This window comes from Vulpes lagopus, chromosome 11, assembly GCF_018345385.1.
Source record: "Vulpes lagopus strain Blue_001 chromosome 11, ASM1834538v1, whole genome shotgun sequence".
In the NCBI taxonomy this organism is placed as follows: Eukaryota; Metazoa; Chordata; class Mammalia; order Carnivora; family Canidae; genus Vulpes; species Vulpes lagopus.
In genome coordinates this window covers 92834964-92850726 of record NC_054834.1, presented here as the reverse complement: position 1 = coordinate 92850726, position 15763 = coordinate 92834964, and the positions used below count along the sequence as shown (strand labels likewise).

General features: G+C 37.4%; 1 protein-coding gene across 2 annotated transcripts in view; it reads right to left on the bottom strand.

The window, feature by feature from the left end:
- CERS6 (ceramide synthase 6) overlaps nucleotides 1-15763 on the bottom strand; it is a 298528-nt gene that overhangs the window by 123300 nt on the left and 159465 nt on the right. For both annotated transcript variants that reach the window (XM_041722631.1, XM_041722632.1), the window contains exon 4: nucleotides 8007-8064. In XM_041722631.1, the coding sequence (XP_041578565.1) occupies nucleotides 8007-8064 (58 nt within the window). The remainder of the gene's footprint in view (nucleotides 1-8006; nucleotides 8065-15763) is intronic.

The window sequence follows — 15763 nt, the reverse complement described above, 5'->3', positions numbered from 1 at the left end:
CAAGTCATTATCCCACACCAAAAGGGGTGGGACTTTCATTATGAGAGTGCTTACGGAAGGAGGAATTCCAAGTTATGATCTGACACGGGCCACATAAATCTGCTATGGAAACAGAGCTTGAATCTCACCAGAATTCCACCAGAGACTAAAAAAACTCCTTCAAAAGTCAGTACTAAGACATTCTGGGGCATCTTGGTCAAGATGATCACATAAAAGGAGCCCCTGGGAGAAAGAATATTCAAGGACTTGGGCAGTGACAAAGGATCTTACCTGGCTAGGAAGCAACACATTTAAAAGTTTCATGTCAAAAAAAAAAATCAAAAATTAAAACATTTTAAGAAAATAATAAGTTTCATGTCAAGGGATTATAGGAGAACTAGGCATTCTAGCCCCCAACAGAGCCCACCCCCCAATCAGTAACGAGTGTTATGTCTTACATTTTCAAAGAACTTTAGAGCTTCCACAGCAATCCTACACAAAAGCTGAAGTCAGGGCAAGCATCATTTTCTCATTTTACATATGAGAAAAATGAGGTCTCAGCAAAGGTGCGATTAAGCATAACTGGCAGCGCCAAAACTACCAACTCAATCCTGACTTCTCACTTAATATTCTCTTACAGTGATGCGTCTTTTATTTCTAAATAAGGTGAGTTTACTAATTAAAATAAATACACTTGAACTGCTAGATATTTGAAAGTTGTTTTCCAAGTCTTGTTATTGTTATTTTAACTTACTTAGAAATTCTAAAGACCACCTGTCTGGCTTCTCTTTTTGCCACAGGAAAGTCAATCCATCGTTCTGAAATTGTTTCTTCTTTTGTGAAATGAGAAATTTGAGATGGTTGATCCTTAGTCTATTCCCGCTGTTCATATTCCATTTCATCTGCAATTCTTACAAAATTATTTGATGGTGCTATTAGGTGAAAGTTAAAATCTAGGTAAAACTCCGAATGTCGAACCTCTTTCAACAAGGGGCATACTCCAAGCAATTTCAAAGTTTTTAAAACTACACAAAGAACAGAATTTAAGAGGGACACATATTCTAATGGCTAGACAAATTTTATTTTCACTGTCAAGATGGGCAAAATGGTAACAATTTTCAGAAAGAGTCCAAGCTAACCAATAAGTGAAAGAGTAAACTTTGAAGCCTCATACCATTGGAACACTTTGTGGCCTTGTGGAACCTGAGAAAGTATACCAAATGAATAATGAAAATATGAATAATGAAACATATAATGAAACAAATGAATAATGAACTATGCCTTCATTCTGAGCAGACTGAGACAGTCTATGAGAATGCGCAAAGTGCTCATTTGGCCAAGATACTACTTTTCAATGATGGCTTTTCACCCCCTAATCAGTCATGAAGTATGTGGCAACTTGCATATTTAAAAAATGTAATAAAATAAATTGCAACAAGTTGTCAGAGTACATCAGAGAATGCAATACTATGGGAAGGCTGGGAGAGGCTGCTTATTAAGATACTGCCCCTCCTCTCAGAGCTGGCACTCTGCAAACTCCAATTCAGCTAGCTCTTGGTTGCTGGTCCTTTGTAGAGCTGAGCCTCTAAGAAGCTCTAGAGGGAGGCTGGAAGCCTGCAAGAGGAAGATGGTAAGTGCTCCTGTCTCTTAGGCTTCCTGTTCAGGCCATCACTTCTTCCCTGCCCTTTCAACACCCCCCCCCCCCAGCCCCCAAGCGATGCATCTTCACCCCAGCACTGGCGGTTCATTCCAATGGCAACAGCAGCTTGCAGTTTGCAGTCTGTCCTCATTCCCAGAACCAGCCTCACTGTGGTCTCTCAGACACTCTAGCTGGTGGAACTTCTTCCCCCTTTGATGTCCCTGCTCCCGGCTCCTCCTTCAAGCTTCTAGGTTCTGATAACTCACGTGCTTCCATGAAGCCCCTGGTCCTCTGAGAGGTAGCTTCTTCCTGCCATAACTATCTCCATGATACCTGGAGTGCACTACGTATCCAAGTACTTAGAGAGAGTGCCAGTCCTTGAAACGTTTGTTAATGTTTCACCAGAATGTAAATTGACTGCATCACTAAGCATAGTGTTTAGTTCAGCAGACTTTTTCTTCATAGATAGACTTTCTCAAAAAAGAGGCAGTGAGCTGATTTACATTCAGGTCAAGTACCTTATCTCATTGCAGACTAGTAGGAAATAGTCAGCAGATCAATTACTTGGAGTAACACGCTCTTAGTGGCTCCCCCACTTAATGATCCTTTAAATTACAGTCACTCCTAAAAATAACTTCTGCACTTGGTGTCTCATAATGGGACCCTGACTGACATAGAAGTTAGGTATAGGTATATTTGAGCAACTTGTATTCTAATTATATACATGCATGTGTAAAAAATGGATTGTTATAAAATGTACCATATGATCACAACGTTGAATATACACTAGCCTCAAAAAAAAAAAAATGAATATACACTAGCCTCAAAAAAAAAAAAATGAATATACACTAGCCTCACATATAGATCATAAGAAAAAAATATTTACCTAAATCCCAGCTGTACATCTATCTCCACTGCCTTCCTATGACACTATATTTTTTAAAAAAAATAGAGAAACTCAAGGAAAAATATTCAAAGAATTCCACCCAGTACAAATTTCCATCTACAAAGGAGAAAAAAAGGTAAGTAAATGAGAGGTACTTACTCTATTTTGTAAGGTTTGAATGTGGTTTCTTTCAAGACTTAGGAAAATGTGTTAATTTGTGTAAGTACATTGTGTGGTAAGATTTCAGAGTGCCTGAACTAATTCTGGGTTTTCTTTTAAAAAATACTTGCCCCTGCCAATTAAATTTTGGGCAGAATTGCTTGTGTCTGGCAATTACAGGAACAGACTATTGAGACAGGTTTATCTTTCAACTATTTAAATATTTCCTACTAAACTAGCATTAACTTTACCTAATAGTTCACTAACCTGTCTATAAGGTCAATGCCTTCTAGAGTTGGCTTCATGATCAAAGGCAATGCTATCTATAAAGGGGGTTCTAAACTGAGAAAGCAGAAAACATATACGCATACCTGCACATTATCACCTCACTGTAAAATATGAGGTGCATTCTTTTATCTGTCATCATGAAACTACAGAAAACATTTTGTTGATTTCATAGCAACATATAGATGAACACACACATACTTTACAGGGCGTCTAGAAATTTTGAAAACACAGGGCCAATTATTTCATTATTTCTTTTTAATATTTTATTTATTTATTCATGAGAGACAGAGAGACAGACAGACAGACAGACAGACACACAGGCAGAGGGAGAAGCAGGCTCCATGCAGGGAGCCTGACTTGAGACTCGATCCAGGGTCTCCAGGATCAGGCCCTGGGCTGAAGGCGGCGCTAAAGCACTAAGCCACCAGGGCTGCCCTATTTCATTATTTCTTATAGAGCTATTTCTAAGTGACCTACAGTTAGTTTATCACCCAAACTGGGTAGATTGTTTTTTTTTAAGATTTTATTTATGTATTTATTTATGTATTTATGTATTTATGTATTTATGTATTTATTTATTTATTTGAGAGACAGAGAGAGAAAGAGACAGACAGAGCAAGTGAGCAGGAGCGTGAATGGAGGGAGGGGCAGAAGGAGAAGAAGACTCCTCACTGAGCAGGGAACCTGCCAAAGGGCTCCATCCCAGGACCCTGAGATCAGGACCTGAGCCAACGGCAGCCACTTAACCAACTGAGCCACGCAGGTGCCCCCAAACTGGGTCATTTTGAGTACAAGGGGGAGGTAACTGCCTAGGACCCTAAGATATAGATTGTCCGGTCACCCCACTCATGCAACTATAACATAAGGGAGATTAAGTCAACACATGTTAAGTAAAATGAAAAAAAAGTATGATAAATAGTACTCTATGCTTCTGAGTATCCTCATGTAAAAACATAATTTTTATGTCACACAGGATCTTATTCTATGATGTGTCCTTTGACATTACTCAGTATAGCTAGAATATTTGTAAAAATAAAGCACACGTAGCAATCGTGAGGACTGTGCTTCTTAGATCTTGGACTATTGGGAGGGTAAGTGACCCAGGGCCCAGCTCCTGTGCCCTAAAATCCACAGCTGCATTTGCATGAAGGCTATATTGCCCATAGACTGCTTGTAGCCAATGACTGAGCATAACAGGAATACTAAAATATGGTCATTTCTCTCAGGTCGTGATTCCGGGGTCCTGGGATCGAGCTCCGCAGCAGGCTCCCTGCTCAGCAGAAGTCTGCTTCTCCCTCTCCCTCTGCCCCTCCTCTTGCTCATGCTCATTCTCTCTCTCAAATAAAATCTTTTTTAAAAAATAGATAAAATTTGCCATTTCAGGGAAACTTAGGTCTCCTCTGATGGCAACTATGGCTCTGGGATCTCCAACTGAACTTTCCCTAGAAAGGCATTGCAGTCTTGGAGATTCACCTAACCTTTTCTCCTTCTCTCTTTCCCACACTGGGGGTCAGTCTTACACTGTGATCTGAAGGCTCTTCCAGTCTCTCCAACACCCTCCCCATTTGTGGTCACAGGCATTTCCCTGAATCAATTTCTTGCACATTTAATCTCTTCTTGGCATCTCCTCATAGGACCCAAAATAAGCACAAATGTCTACTGGCATAAATCTAGTTTATATGTATTCTAAATACAAAGAATATTTTAAAACTGAGGGCATTTGAATCAGTCACGTTTACACACTGTAACTCTACTATAATGTGGTGAACCCAGAAAAATATGTATCTTCTCCCCATATGATTAAGCCAATTCAAATTGGAAAAGTTACAAGCATTCAATAAAGCTTCAGTACTCAGCCTGAATTTATTTCAACATGGCAGAGAAAACCAAGCTATTCTTGCACTAGAGAATTGATACCTCCTTAGCCTCATCTATAAAAAGAGGTGTTCAGATGATACATATGACAATTTCTACATCTAACACTCTACGGTTTTCACAAAAAATATTTATTAATCAATTTATTTGTATTTTTTAAGATTATTATCGTAGGTACATGGTGCTTTGCATTTGATAAATGTCTCTTTAACTGAATCTTTAACAGAATTTCAGGGTAGAAAGGGTTCTAAAGTAACTTAATCTCCCCTAGGAGATGCATCAGGTTCATCTGACATAAAGGCAGAAAAAAATTGGGCAGTGCAAGCTTGCTCAGGTATTTTTCTAATAGCCCATGTAGGAATAAACATTTTAAATGCTGGGAGTAAGAAGCAGCTGTGGCCTCTCACCTCTTAAAATTGGTTCACTGCCCTGCTATTTTATTTAGAACACTTAGAGTGTTGTAAAAATTTGAATTACCTTATTTTGATTATTTCTGAGGCGGACAATACATATTTCTTCCTCTTGGGTGAGATGGGTAAACACACTGTCCATCCCAAGAAAGTTAATAGAAAATATATTTTAAATATCCATTAAAGAAAGTACTTAAGGTTCTATAAATGGTAACAATGACTACATGAGGTCAAGTCAGCTAACTTCACCAAAAAAGGAAGTCATTTGGAAATCATGCTGAAGTTAGGGCATGCTGGTCGAGCAGAGAAAGTACTGGATTAAGAGACAGCTAAGCATGTTTCATTTCAGATTCAGCTTTTAATAAACGAACTGTGTGACCTCTGTAATGCTACCTATCCTCTCAGGATTTCTGCTCCCCAGCTGTGCAATAAAAGAGGGTTGGACAAGATGGTTTATGAAGTCTCCACAGCTGGTTCGGTCCCTTTTGTGCATTTTTGTCCCACACATGATGACTAACATCAAACTACACACTCAATCAAAACTGAAAGCTTCTTAGTAGTAGAGGAAAAAACCCCAAATGCAAATAATCTGCCAAGAAGAACATCTAGTTTTCTTCCCACTTTTTAAGCATTTTTTGTAACTAATGCATTCTGAAAGGGAACCAGGACAGGGGCACCTGGGTGGCTTAGTCAGTTAAGCATCCGACTTTTGGTTTCGGTCAGGTCATGATCTCAGGGTTGTGAGATCGAGCCCCATGTCAGGCTCCCAGCTCAGCTCAGAGTCTGCTTGAGATTCTCTTTCTGCCCCTTCCCCTGCTTTCGCTCTCTCAAATAAATAAATAAATAAGAAAGAAAGAAAGAAAGAAAGAAAGAAAGAAAGAAAGAAAGAAAGAAAGAAGAAGAAGGGAGGGAGGGAGGGAGGGAGGGAGGGAGGGAGAGAACCAGGATAATTTAAGGAAAAAGCAATTTCCAAGCAAACATTCCATCAACAGGCCCTCTTACTGCCTTCTATAGAGTCACCCAGGCCTAGAGGATAAAAGCTGATCTTGTTCCCTTTGGTCCATTTAGGGACAGAGAGAAGCAGAGCTAAGTGTCAAAATGCTTCCTGTTCTGATGAGAGATGGCCAGGCTTGCTGTAGAAGGGCTAGAGACCATACCCTGTAGATGTAGGGAAGAGGGCAAAAAAAAATGCTTCCGGCTCTCACCATCTCTCCTTGCTTACCGTAAAAGCCCTTCACCCACAGAACCGAACAATGAATTCCAAACCGTGACCTCTGTTAGCGACTCGCCATTCCCATGAAACACAACTTTCCCTCCACGGCTGACATTCCAACAAAAGCTATTTCCTTTTTCAGGACAGTGACGTTGTAAGCACAGGAGCCCTAAGTCATTCTTTCCATTTTCTCCCTATGTAAGTATATTTGAAAACTAGAACAGTTGGGTTCCAAAATAGGCAGATTCCACCACATTTATGTACCCCAGTTGAGAATTTGGTCATACTCAGCCTACAGAATGAAGTTCATCCTTTTAAATCTAGTCAAGTGGTCTCTGGGCCATGTAGCCTTATTAAGTGAAAAATCAGTGTAGTTATTAAAGGAAAAAACAACAAGAAAAAAGAATAATCCTTCTAGGAAAATATGACATTGGGAAACAACTATTTATGATAGAATTTGCCACAGGCAAACAATATCTTATAACTCCGACCTTAAAACTAAAAATGCATTTGCAAATTTTCACATCAATATTTACATGAAAATTTACTGGTAAGACATGACACTGGGCACAATGCCCTATTTTGAGAAAAATTTTCTACTAAAGATAACATTGATTTCACTTTAAAGCTTAATACTATAAATTTTTTAAAAAATAATTTCCAACTTTCTGCCAAATCAGTATGACTAAGAAGCTAAGTTTCCTGAGACTTGAATTTAACCAGTCTAACTTTTAATAATAGCATTCAGCATTGGAATAACCAGGAAAAAGGCTAAGGCAGCTGAGAAGAATTACTTTCATAGCTAAAAGTGCCTCAGTTTATGCAGGAATAGCAAAGTAGGGGATCCCTGGGTGGCTCGGTGGTTTGGCACCTGCCTTCGGCCCAGGGCGTAATCCTAGAGACCCAGGGTCGATTCTCACATCAGGCTCCTGGCATGGAGCCTGCTTCTCCCTCTGCCTGTGTCTCTGCCTCTCTTTCTTTCTCTCTCTCTCTCTCTCTCTCTCTCTGTTTTTCATGAATAAATAAATAAAATCTTAAAAAAAAAGAAAGGAATAGCAAAGTAGTAGCAGAGGAAACACAATCTATGAAAGGAACTCCATTTTCCACCAGCAGCTGGTGTTGCCTTGTTAATACCTACGCAATACACTAAAACAACAATTTCTGTTGGTGAGAATTACAGTGATAACACACATTACAACAACTGATTCTTTTAATTGTGGACATGGAAACTCTTAACTTCTTTCAAAGCATAATATGGATTTTATAAGGCTTCTAACGCCCATATAAGTAATAAGTAACCAACTACAGTGGTCAGAGGACTTGCAACATCTTTCACTGGCAAAATAAATTATTTTCAAAGATATTTTTGGTATATGCCTAAAAAATATTTACTACCAAAGATAAATTACAAATATTTTCTGAGCAAAAGAAAAATGCACAAATGTTCTTAGGAGGCCTGTTATGATTGTTTAAAATACTACTACTGTCACACATAAAAAATGAGACATAGGTTTACAGTTACATAAGAATTATATAAAGTAACTTGACAGATCCTACCTTTTTTAGGAACCGGACTCCATAGGTAAATACATAAAGGGAAAATGAAAATCTCCACCTGTAGAAGTTTAAAAAAACATTCTATGACAATCAGTTTATATCTTTCACAGCATAGTATTCTGAAACATGTGAGTGAAAAAAGTCTATTGAATTTGCCCCCCCACACACCACTCCAACCAGGCGTTAAGCTTAATAAGCAATTTCAGTGTTAGCTGAACACATTACACTCATGTGCATGGTTTACTGCAAAATCTTAAATATTAATGATTCATAACAAATTTTCTTCCAGTTTCTGTATTTTCCCATTTGTTAACCTTCTCTTTCTCCAACATGTAAATTTCCTCTTGTTAACTGCTCATGAAGGGATACAGTTCAACAATATAAAGATACATAAGATTGTTTTGAATTCTTTGTCTAATTCAGATATTAAGTAAACTTGACTTATCTGAAGTTCATATTCAGTTTAAAAATAAAAGTCTTGGTATGTTTAAATCAGGTTAAGATTTTTTTCTTCATCTTTCAACAAATACTGATTGACATCTTTGTGGATACTGCTAAAGGAACCCATTTGGAATCTAAATCATCCATCTGATGTACAGCTGTTAACAACAACCTTACATACCACCCCAAACTATACGTCTAGCTGTTAGTCTTTCAGGTTTTTAATGAGGAAAAACATTTTTGGTTCTCTTTCAATTTTAAATGATTCAACATTTAAGTCTTAAAATATAAGACTTTATGTAGACAGTGATCACGTGATGTTCAGGGGGGGAGAAAAGCTGAAGCCCTACTTTTTACCCTATACGAAGATAAACTGTACTTAGATGTAAGACATAAATTTGAAAGGTGAAACTGTAAAACTAACAGAGGAAACTGTTGGAAGGTATCTTTGCAATTTGGAGATAGCCAAAAACTTCTAAATAGGGCCTTCAAAACTGCTCCTTAGAAGAAAATGAATGCATTTGATATCAAAATTAAATATTTTGTAAAATGGACTTCATAGATAATAGATGAGGAGATGTTTTTTACAATATCAAAAATTATTGGGACAATGGAATAGTCCCAACACTGAATATGAATCTCAAATTAGAAAACACTGAATATGAATCTCAAATTAGAAAACACTGAATATGAATCTCAAATTAGACTTTAATGTTATATAAATGTTAAATTTATTGAGTGGGGGGATTGTATTACAGTCCATGTAGGAGAATGTCTTTGTTTTTAGGGGATTTACAGCGAAATATTCAATGGTAAAGTACCTGAAATTTTAAAAACATACACATAAGACTTTGTATAAATATAAAGACTTTATATAAGTTATATATTATATGTATATATGGTTACTACAAAAAAACTCTTACCCTAGTACCCAATTCCCAGTTTTATTTCTCATATCTTCTGAGTGTGAATAGCTATGCCTTTAAAAGCTGTTTACATTTCACCAAATAGCATTTCTGAGGCTATGTTGTTAGTAGCACTTTACAAGTTATAAACAATCACTAAGGAGAAAGGGACTAGTCAATTTCAATCTGTCAGGAGGCAAACTGCTTTATGTGTTTGCAAGCCAAGTAAAATTTTCAAATAAGGTTGAAAAAAAGAGGGGGAAGACAGGTGATTTTAGGAAATGATTCAAATTGTAGATAAAATATTTTAGAAAAGATGACAGCTTCTGCAGGTAAGAGGAAAAGAATATTGGTAGGGGGCCCCTGAGAGCTGAGTAAGGCTCAACAGCAGACACAAGTGTCCCTCAGTTTCATTTCTGGGCTGACTGACCTTTCAAACATCCTGGAATTCAAACCAGAACTAACATTTAGAGAAGAGCTTTGAACTTTATGGTTGAAAATCTTCGACTCATAATTCATAAAACCTGAAGTCAGGAAGAAACGATAAAAACGGACAGAAGCAATATAATAATTCAACAGAAACTTCCAAATGATATAGAAAGGCCCTCTTCTAAGTAAAAGTTCACTTACAACAGTAAGTCAAGGACTTAATTTTAACCACTTCTCCATTATTGATTTTTTGGTGGTTGTGGATGAGAGCATAAATTCTAGATCAGAAGTAAAAACCAGGAGCAAAATTAAGGCTGTGTGTGTAACTTGTGCAGTCACCAGAGGGTCCCATGATTGGTTTTAAAGTTTTGCTGTCACTATTTTGAAATTCTTAATAATTGTTGAACAAGGGCCCTACATTTTATTTTGTGCTGGGCACTGCAAACTATGTAGCTAGTTCTGGTTCAGACATGCAGAACCTCCTAACTTTGAGCATATCCATTATTTCTTGACTCCAGTTTCATCTCCATAATGAGAGAGTGGGTTTATATTACACTCCTTTGATATTATGGCCCAAAGATTTGGTGGCACAAGTAATCTCCACTTTTCTCCAGTTTCTTCCATTCCCCAAAGTATTAAACCAACTTGCTTCATGCATATACAGGTCACTTTTCTGGCCTCTGAAGGCAACTGAATTTGCAACTCTTCGATTAAATGATTTATAACAGCTGTTTCAGCTGTAAAACTCTCCTGTTAGTAAGCAGTGATCAGGCAATTTTTATGTATAATAAAAACTTTATGGAAGTCATTGGAATTCCTATAATCACTTAATATACCTACATTTTATTTCCTCACTAAATTGACCCAGTTTTCATAAGACCTAGGTTTTAATACAGGACACGGATGCCTCCATCATTTGAATAACAATTTGTGATGAATATTTACGAGACAGAATTTATTTGCACAAAATATCTGTAGGAAGCAAAATTTTCAAGCATACTGCTACATGCATAACTTTTTTTTATTTGTGTAGTTTCATAGAAGTTACAGTTTTAAATGGTGTCTAGCAAATTTCCTGATGTATATAGTTTTCCCCAATCTTCCACTAAAATATCTATAAAACAAGAGGTAAATAAAGGTACATGCAATTACAAAAAGAAATAATCACCTTCAACTTACTGCAAGAATCACAGAGCAGAAAACAAAGAATAAAATTAGATTTAAGAAACGCAATTCAAGGCAGAGAGAAACAAACTACAAGTCCTGAAGGAAGTAGGAAAATCTTAGCATATCTCCCTTTCTCCGCTTCTACCATCTTGGATACAAATGCAACAATCGGTATCAGTCAGACACCTGCTCTTGGACACGAATGGGGCTTTTTGAGGCAGAGGAGAGTCCCCTGACCTTAGCAGTTAGTTAAAAGGTGAGTAGGAAGATAGGGAAATATGTAACACCCTGGAATTTCAGATGCAGAAAAGCAAATTTAGAGACAAGATGATCTATGGTGGTATGTATTCTGGAGGTTGGAGTTCTTAAGTAATCCATATAGAGAGTATGGAGAACAAGGCATTAGCAATTGCTGCTTTATATGGCCCCAGTGAAAAGGGGCCAGGGCCTGTAAACATCAACTACTGTAAGGTCTGAGTTCTAAAAGAGGACTTTTACTAGCAAACAAGAGGATGGGGAGGGGAGGGTGCAGGGCATTCCATGTACCCTCTCTGTGACCAGGCCTGGATGGATATTGCCAAATTCAGGAATGAAAGTAAGAGCTAAATTTCAACACAGGTCTACCAAGAAGTGGTATATAAATATGGAAAGAAAAGAGCATGCTAAAAATTAAAAGGAAGACCTGTCTCCTCAAAACAACTCCCTAGAGGAACCAGATGTTAATTTTTAGAAAAGTATTTGGCATTGTTAATACGATACAAGAAGACATGTCCCTTAAAGACAAAAGTAAGAAAGCTATAAATCAATAAAGGACTACTGGGTATGATAAAAAGAGATTCTAAGAGAAATAAAGAAGCACTACAAAGATGTTAAAAATGGAGTGATAGAATATTACCCACATGGGGGGAGAAAGAAAAATGTAGATGTGTACTATGTAAAATTAAATCATTGATGTACAAGACAAACACCCTCTTATGGCCAGAGAAAAGAACCAATAGATGAAAGACTAGATCTGAAGGACCAGAAAAATCAAGGCTAATTATAGTTGTTTCTGAGAAAACACAAGTGCAGAACTGAAATAGAATAATTAAAGACCGTAAAAAAACAAAATCTGAACTGAAAAAAAGAGAACTCAATTATATTCCAAATAATATCAATTCAAAGCCAAATTCTGACAAAGCTATGAATCCTAGGGTTAAAAAAAAATTCTTCAGGTGCCTGGTGTCTCCAGTCAGTTAAGTGTCTGCCTTCAGCTCAGGGTCATGATCTCAGGGTCCTCAGATTGAGCCCCATGTCAAGCTCCCTGCTCAGAGAGGAGTCTGCTTCTCCTTTTCCCTTTGCCTCTCCCCCTGCTGTGCTCTCTCTCTCTCTCTCTCTTTCTCAAATAAATAAATAAAATCTTTTTAAAAAATTCTTTAGTACCAGGCATAAAAGCAAAAATAAGTCACCATCAAAGAAATAAATGTCCAATTGGTCATAAATTTCTCCTCTGTATTCCTAACCTACAAAAGAAAGGCAAGAGTCAATCAGAGGGAACCACTGCCAGCCAAACTGCCTTTCATTTGTGAAGGAGTAGGAAAAGCCGTCTCACATATTCAAAGGCTTTGAAAATATATTACTTATTAACCTTTACTAAAAAATTACTTATCTTGTTTCGAACCCATCAAGATACACATAAAAATTAAGAATTCAAAAAGCCTAATTTTGGAATAAAAGGATTAGGGTTAGTAACATAAATAATTGCCCTAAATTTCATTGCCAGATTAAGTGCTATTGCCCTTCGGGGACAATGTAATTAATATAAAATATTTAACAATAACCAGGGGATAAATCCTTAGATCATACTAATGAAAGCAGGGTATGGAAGCATGAAAGGAAGCATGAAACTTATTCTTACAGAGAAATTTTAAAAGACACTGTTGTTACAGTAATATTAGAAATATAGTTGAACCTTGCCTTAAAAACTGAAAGCCTAGTTGAAGGTGGTTACCTCTGTACCTTTTAGGAATGTAGCACTAAACAGGCAGAAGAGGAATTTTGTTAAGTTCCCAAGGACACAGCCCCAGAACCACCACTCCATTTTAGAGTCTGGAAAGGAGAAAGTAAGTGTCAGCCTGACTGGCAGAACCAGTAAGTTGGATCCTAAGGTGTCAGCAGAGGAGCTCAGAAGCAGCACAGAGCACCAGAAAGACTCCAGGTGAGGAAATGACTGCAAGGCTGCAACCTCTACTGGACACAGAGGCCAAGGGATCAGCTTACCCAAGGCTGAGTCGCTATACTGTTGCTAAGTGGCAAAACCAAGACACCAACCTAGCTCAGCACTGACTCTGAAGCCCCTTTTCAAATCCCACAGAATTCGAGTCCATTTCTTTTGCCTAGAGAAGTCAATATGTTCCACTACATTTGTTTAGACATGGAAACCTTTTATATCCATCAAACCTGAAATTTAGAATGGAAAGCTAGCAAAAACTACCACCCACTGAATCTGGTTTATTGTCCTTATACAACAAGGCTGCTGAAAGGGTTCTTTGTTGAAATCAAGACTAATAAAATGTGCCATAAAAGTAAGGAATCAGAGTGTTGACATCTTGTGTCTTGCTGCCAGGTGTCACAAATGGCACCAGGATCCTTATCTCTAAGAGGATGAAGCAGGGAAAACATCCAGAGCAGCCCCCAGAGCTCAACTCAGCATACTGTCCTAGATGGAGCAAGGCAGGCATTTGGGGCCATTTTGCTTGCAACAATTATGGAGTACTTCCTCTATTTCATGAGCTGTTCTAAGCACTTTACAAACAGGAAGTCATTTAGTGAAACTATTCCAAACAACAAAGTAGGTACTATTATCATTATGCCCCCTTCTCCCTTTTTTTTAGATGAGGAAACAAGTACAGAGTGGTTTGCTAAATTGCTGAAGGTCACATAGCTCAGTAAGGGAGAGACTTAACCATTAACCATTAGGCTATGTGCTACCTCTTCCTGAACTGTATACTCCTAAAAACTGAAGACAATGTGTTCAGCTAAAATACTGATTTTAACCAAGGAGACGTTAAGGGACACCACATAATGAGAATAGTCTCTGTCCTGATGAATAGAAATCGGCTGCTTGAAAGTTCGGAGACAGGGAAGGACTGTACTCGTGCTTTTATTCAATACGAGGGCAGCTAAAATAATATAGAGCTTGCCATGTAGGGTCAACGATAATGACCAGGGGGCCAGTCTCCATCTTAGCCATCCTTTCTACCGGCTAAGATACTATTCCCCCCTTAAGGATTTATGTCAAATGCTAGCCAGTCTATGAATCCACCTTTTCTGAATGTTGCAACACTGAAAGTACTGTGAGTCTCTCGTCTCTCTCTCTGATGGTGTGCCCTTTACCCGTCTACCTCATCTTTGATTACAGCCACAAACCTCTGACTTGCTTGGGAGTTCCAAGTAGGTAAAACCGAGTCTTAAGTATCTTTCTACTTCTGACAGCAAACATAGTGTCTTGCAAGGAACAGCTCCTAAACTGACGTCAGAATTTTTATTAAAGGTAAAGGTACTCCCTTTATTTATTTTACTTTCAAGTTTATTTTAACCAAAATAGCCCATAATCTAATAATGTTATCAACTACTTCTAGGAACTGTGCAAAAATATAAAAAAGAAAGGGGGGGATGACATGCCAAATATTGCTAATGCAATTTTTTAGATAATCAACATAATAGGAATTTGGGATCAAAGACAGCCAGCTCCAGAACAGTGTACATAATGAAAAATATTGTTATTGAGTGCAAAACTCGGATACAGAGCAAAAAAACAAAACAAAACAAAACAAAAACCAGCATATAGTTCCTTTAATTACAAAATGGAATTCATTACTTTTGAGACATTTCTCATTTTAGCTGTTCCATCATCTCAACAAACAAGGATTAACTCATTTCTTATCAAATACATGAAGAGAAGTGAGGTTGGGCTTGTATCTTTTCTTCCATAAAATTTAAGATTTAATATAAACCATGCCATTATATCTTGCAAATTATTACAGATAAAGTAAAATTATGAGAAGTGAGAATAGATTTTGAAATAAATACTTTATTATGTTGATAATTTAAAATACACAAACCTACCCTTTTACCTCTAAGCACAAAGTAGATTAAATTTTTGTTTCTCTACTAAAAACTCATAGCTGATGACTTTCCTAAGGTACAAAGCTACGGCATAAACATATTCATATTTTATCATTTCCCCAGTCAAGTACAACTGGATTTATAAAACCTTTCAAAGGGGTTTTTGTATTATATCTGACATATTCACTTCCACAAAGTTTTGAAGTGAATTATGGTTTCAAGCTTAATAGCAGAAAGTCTTCCTTACAAAGTAAACAGTATTTCTACTTACTAGATGATCTTTGAGGATCATCTATTTATTTTTAGAAAACAATATCCAGCATCTCTTGAGCACTTACTTTATGCCTGGTTACCATCATTCAGAATTTTGTATGTATTACCTCATTTATATTTTATGAGAACCATATGGGGCAGATGCTACTGTCGCTTCCATCTTGCAGATAGGGAGAGGCGACTTAGGTAATTTGCCTAAAAACACAGTTGAGCAAGTGGTGAATTTGGTATTTGCTTCCTGGCAGGCTGATTCCAGGGACCATGTTTCTCACTACTAAATACTGCCTCTTTAATACAAAAATAAAACATATTTTTTATGGCAACTTCTCTCCACAGCTTGCTCTCTTTCACCATATTAACACAAAATCAGTGGAATTACTCTGACACCTGCCCACCTCCATTTCAGCTCCTTTTCTATGCTAAGGCAAGAAGGCA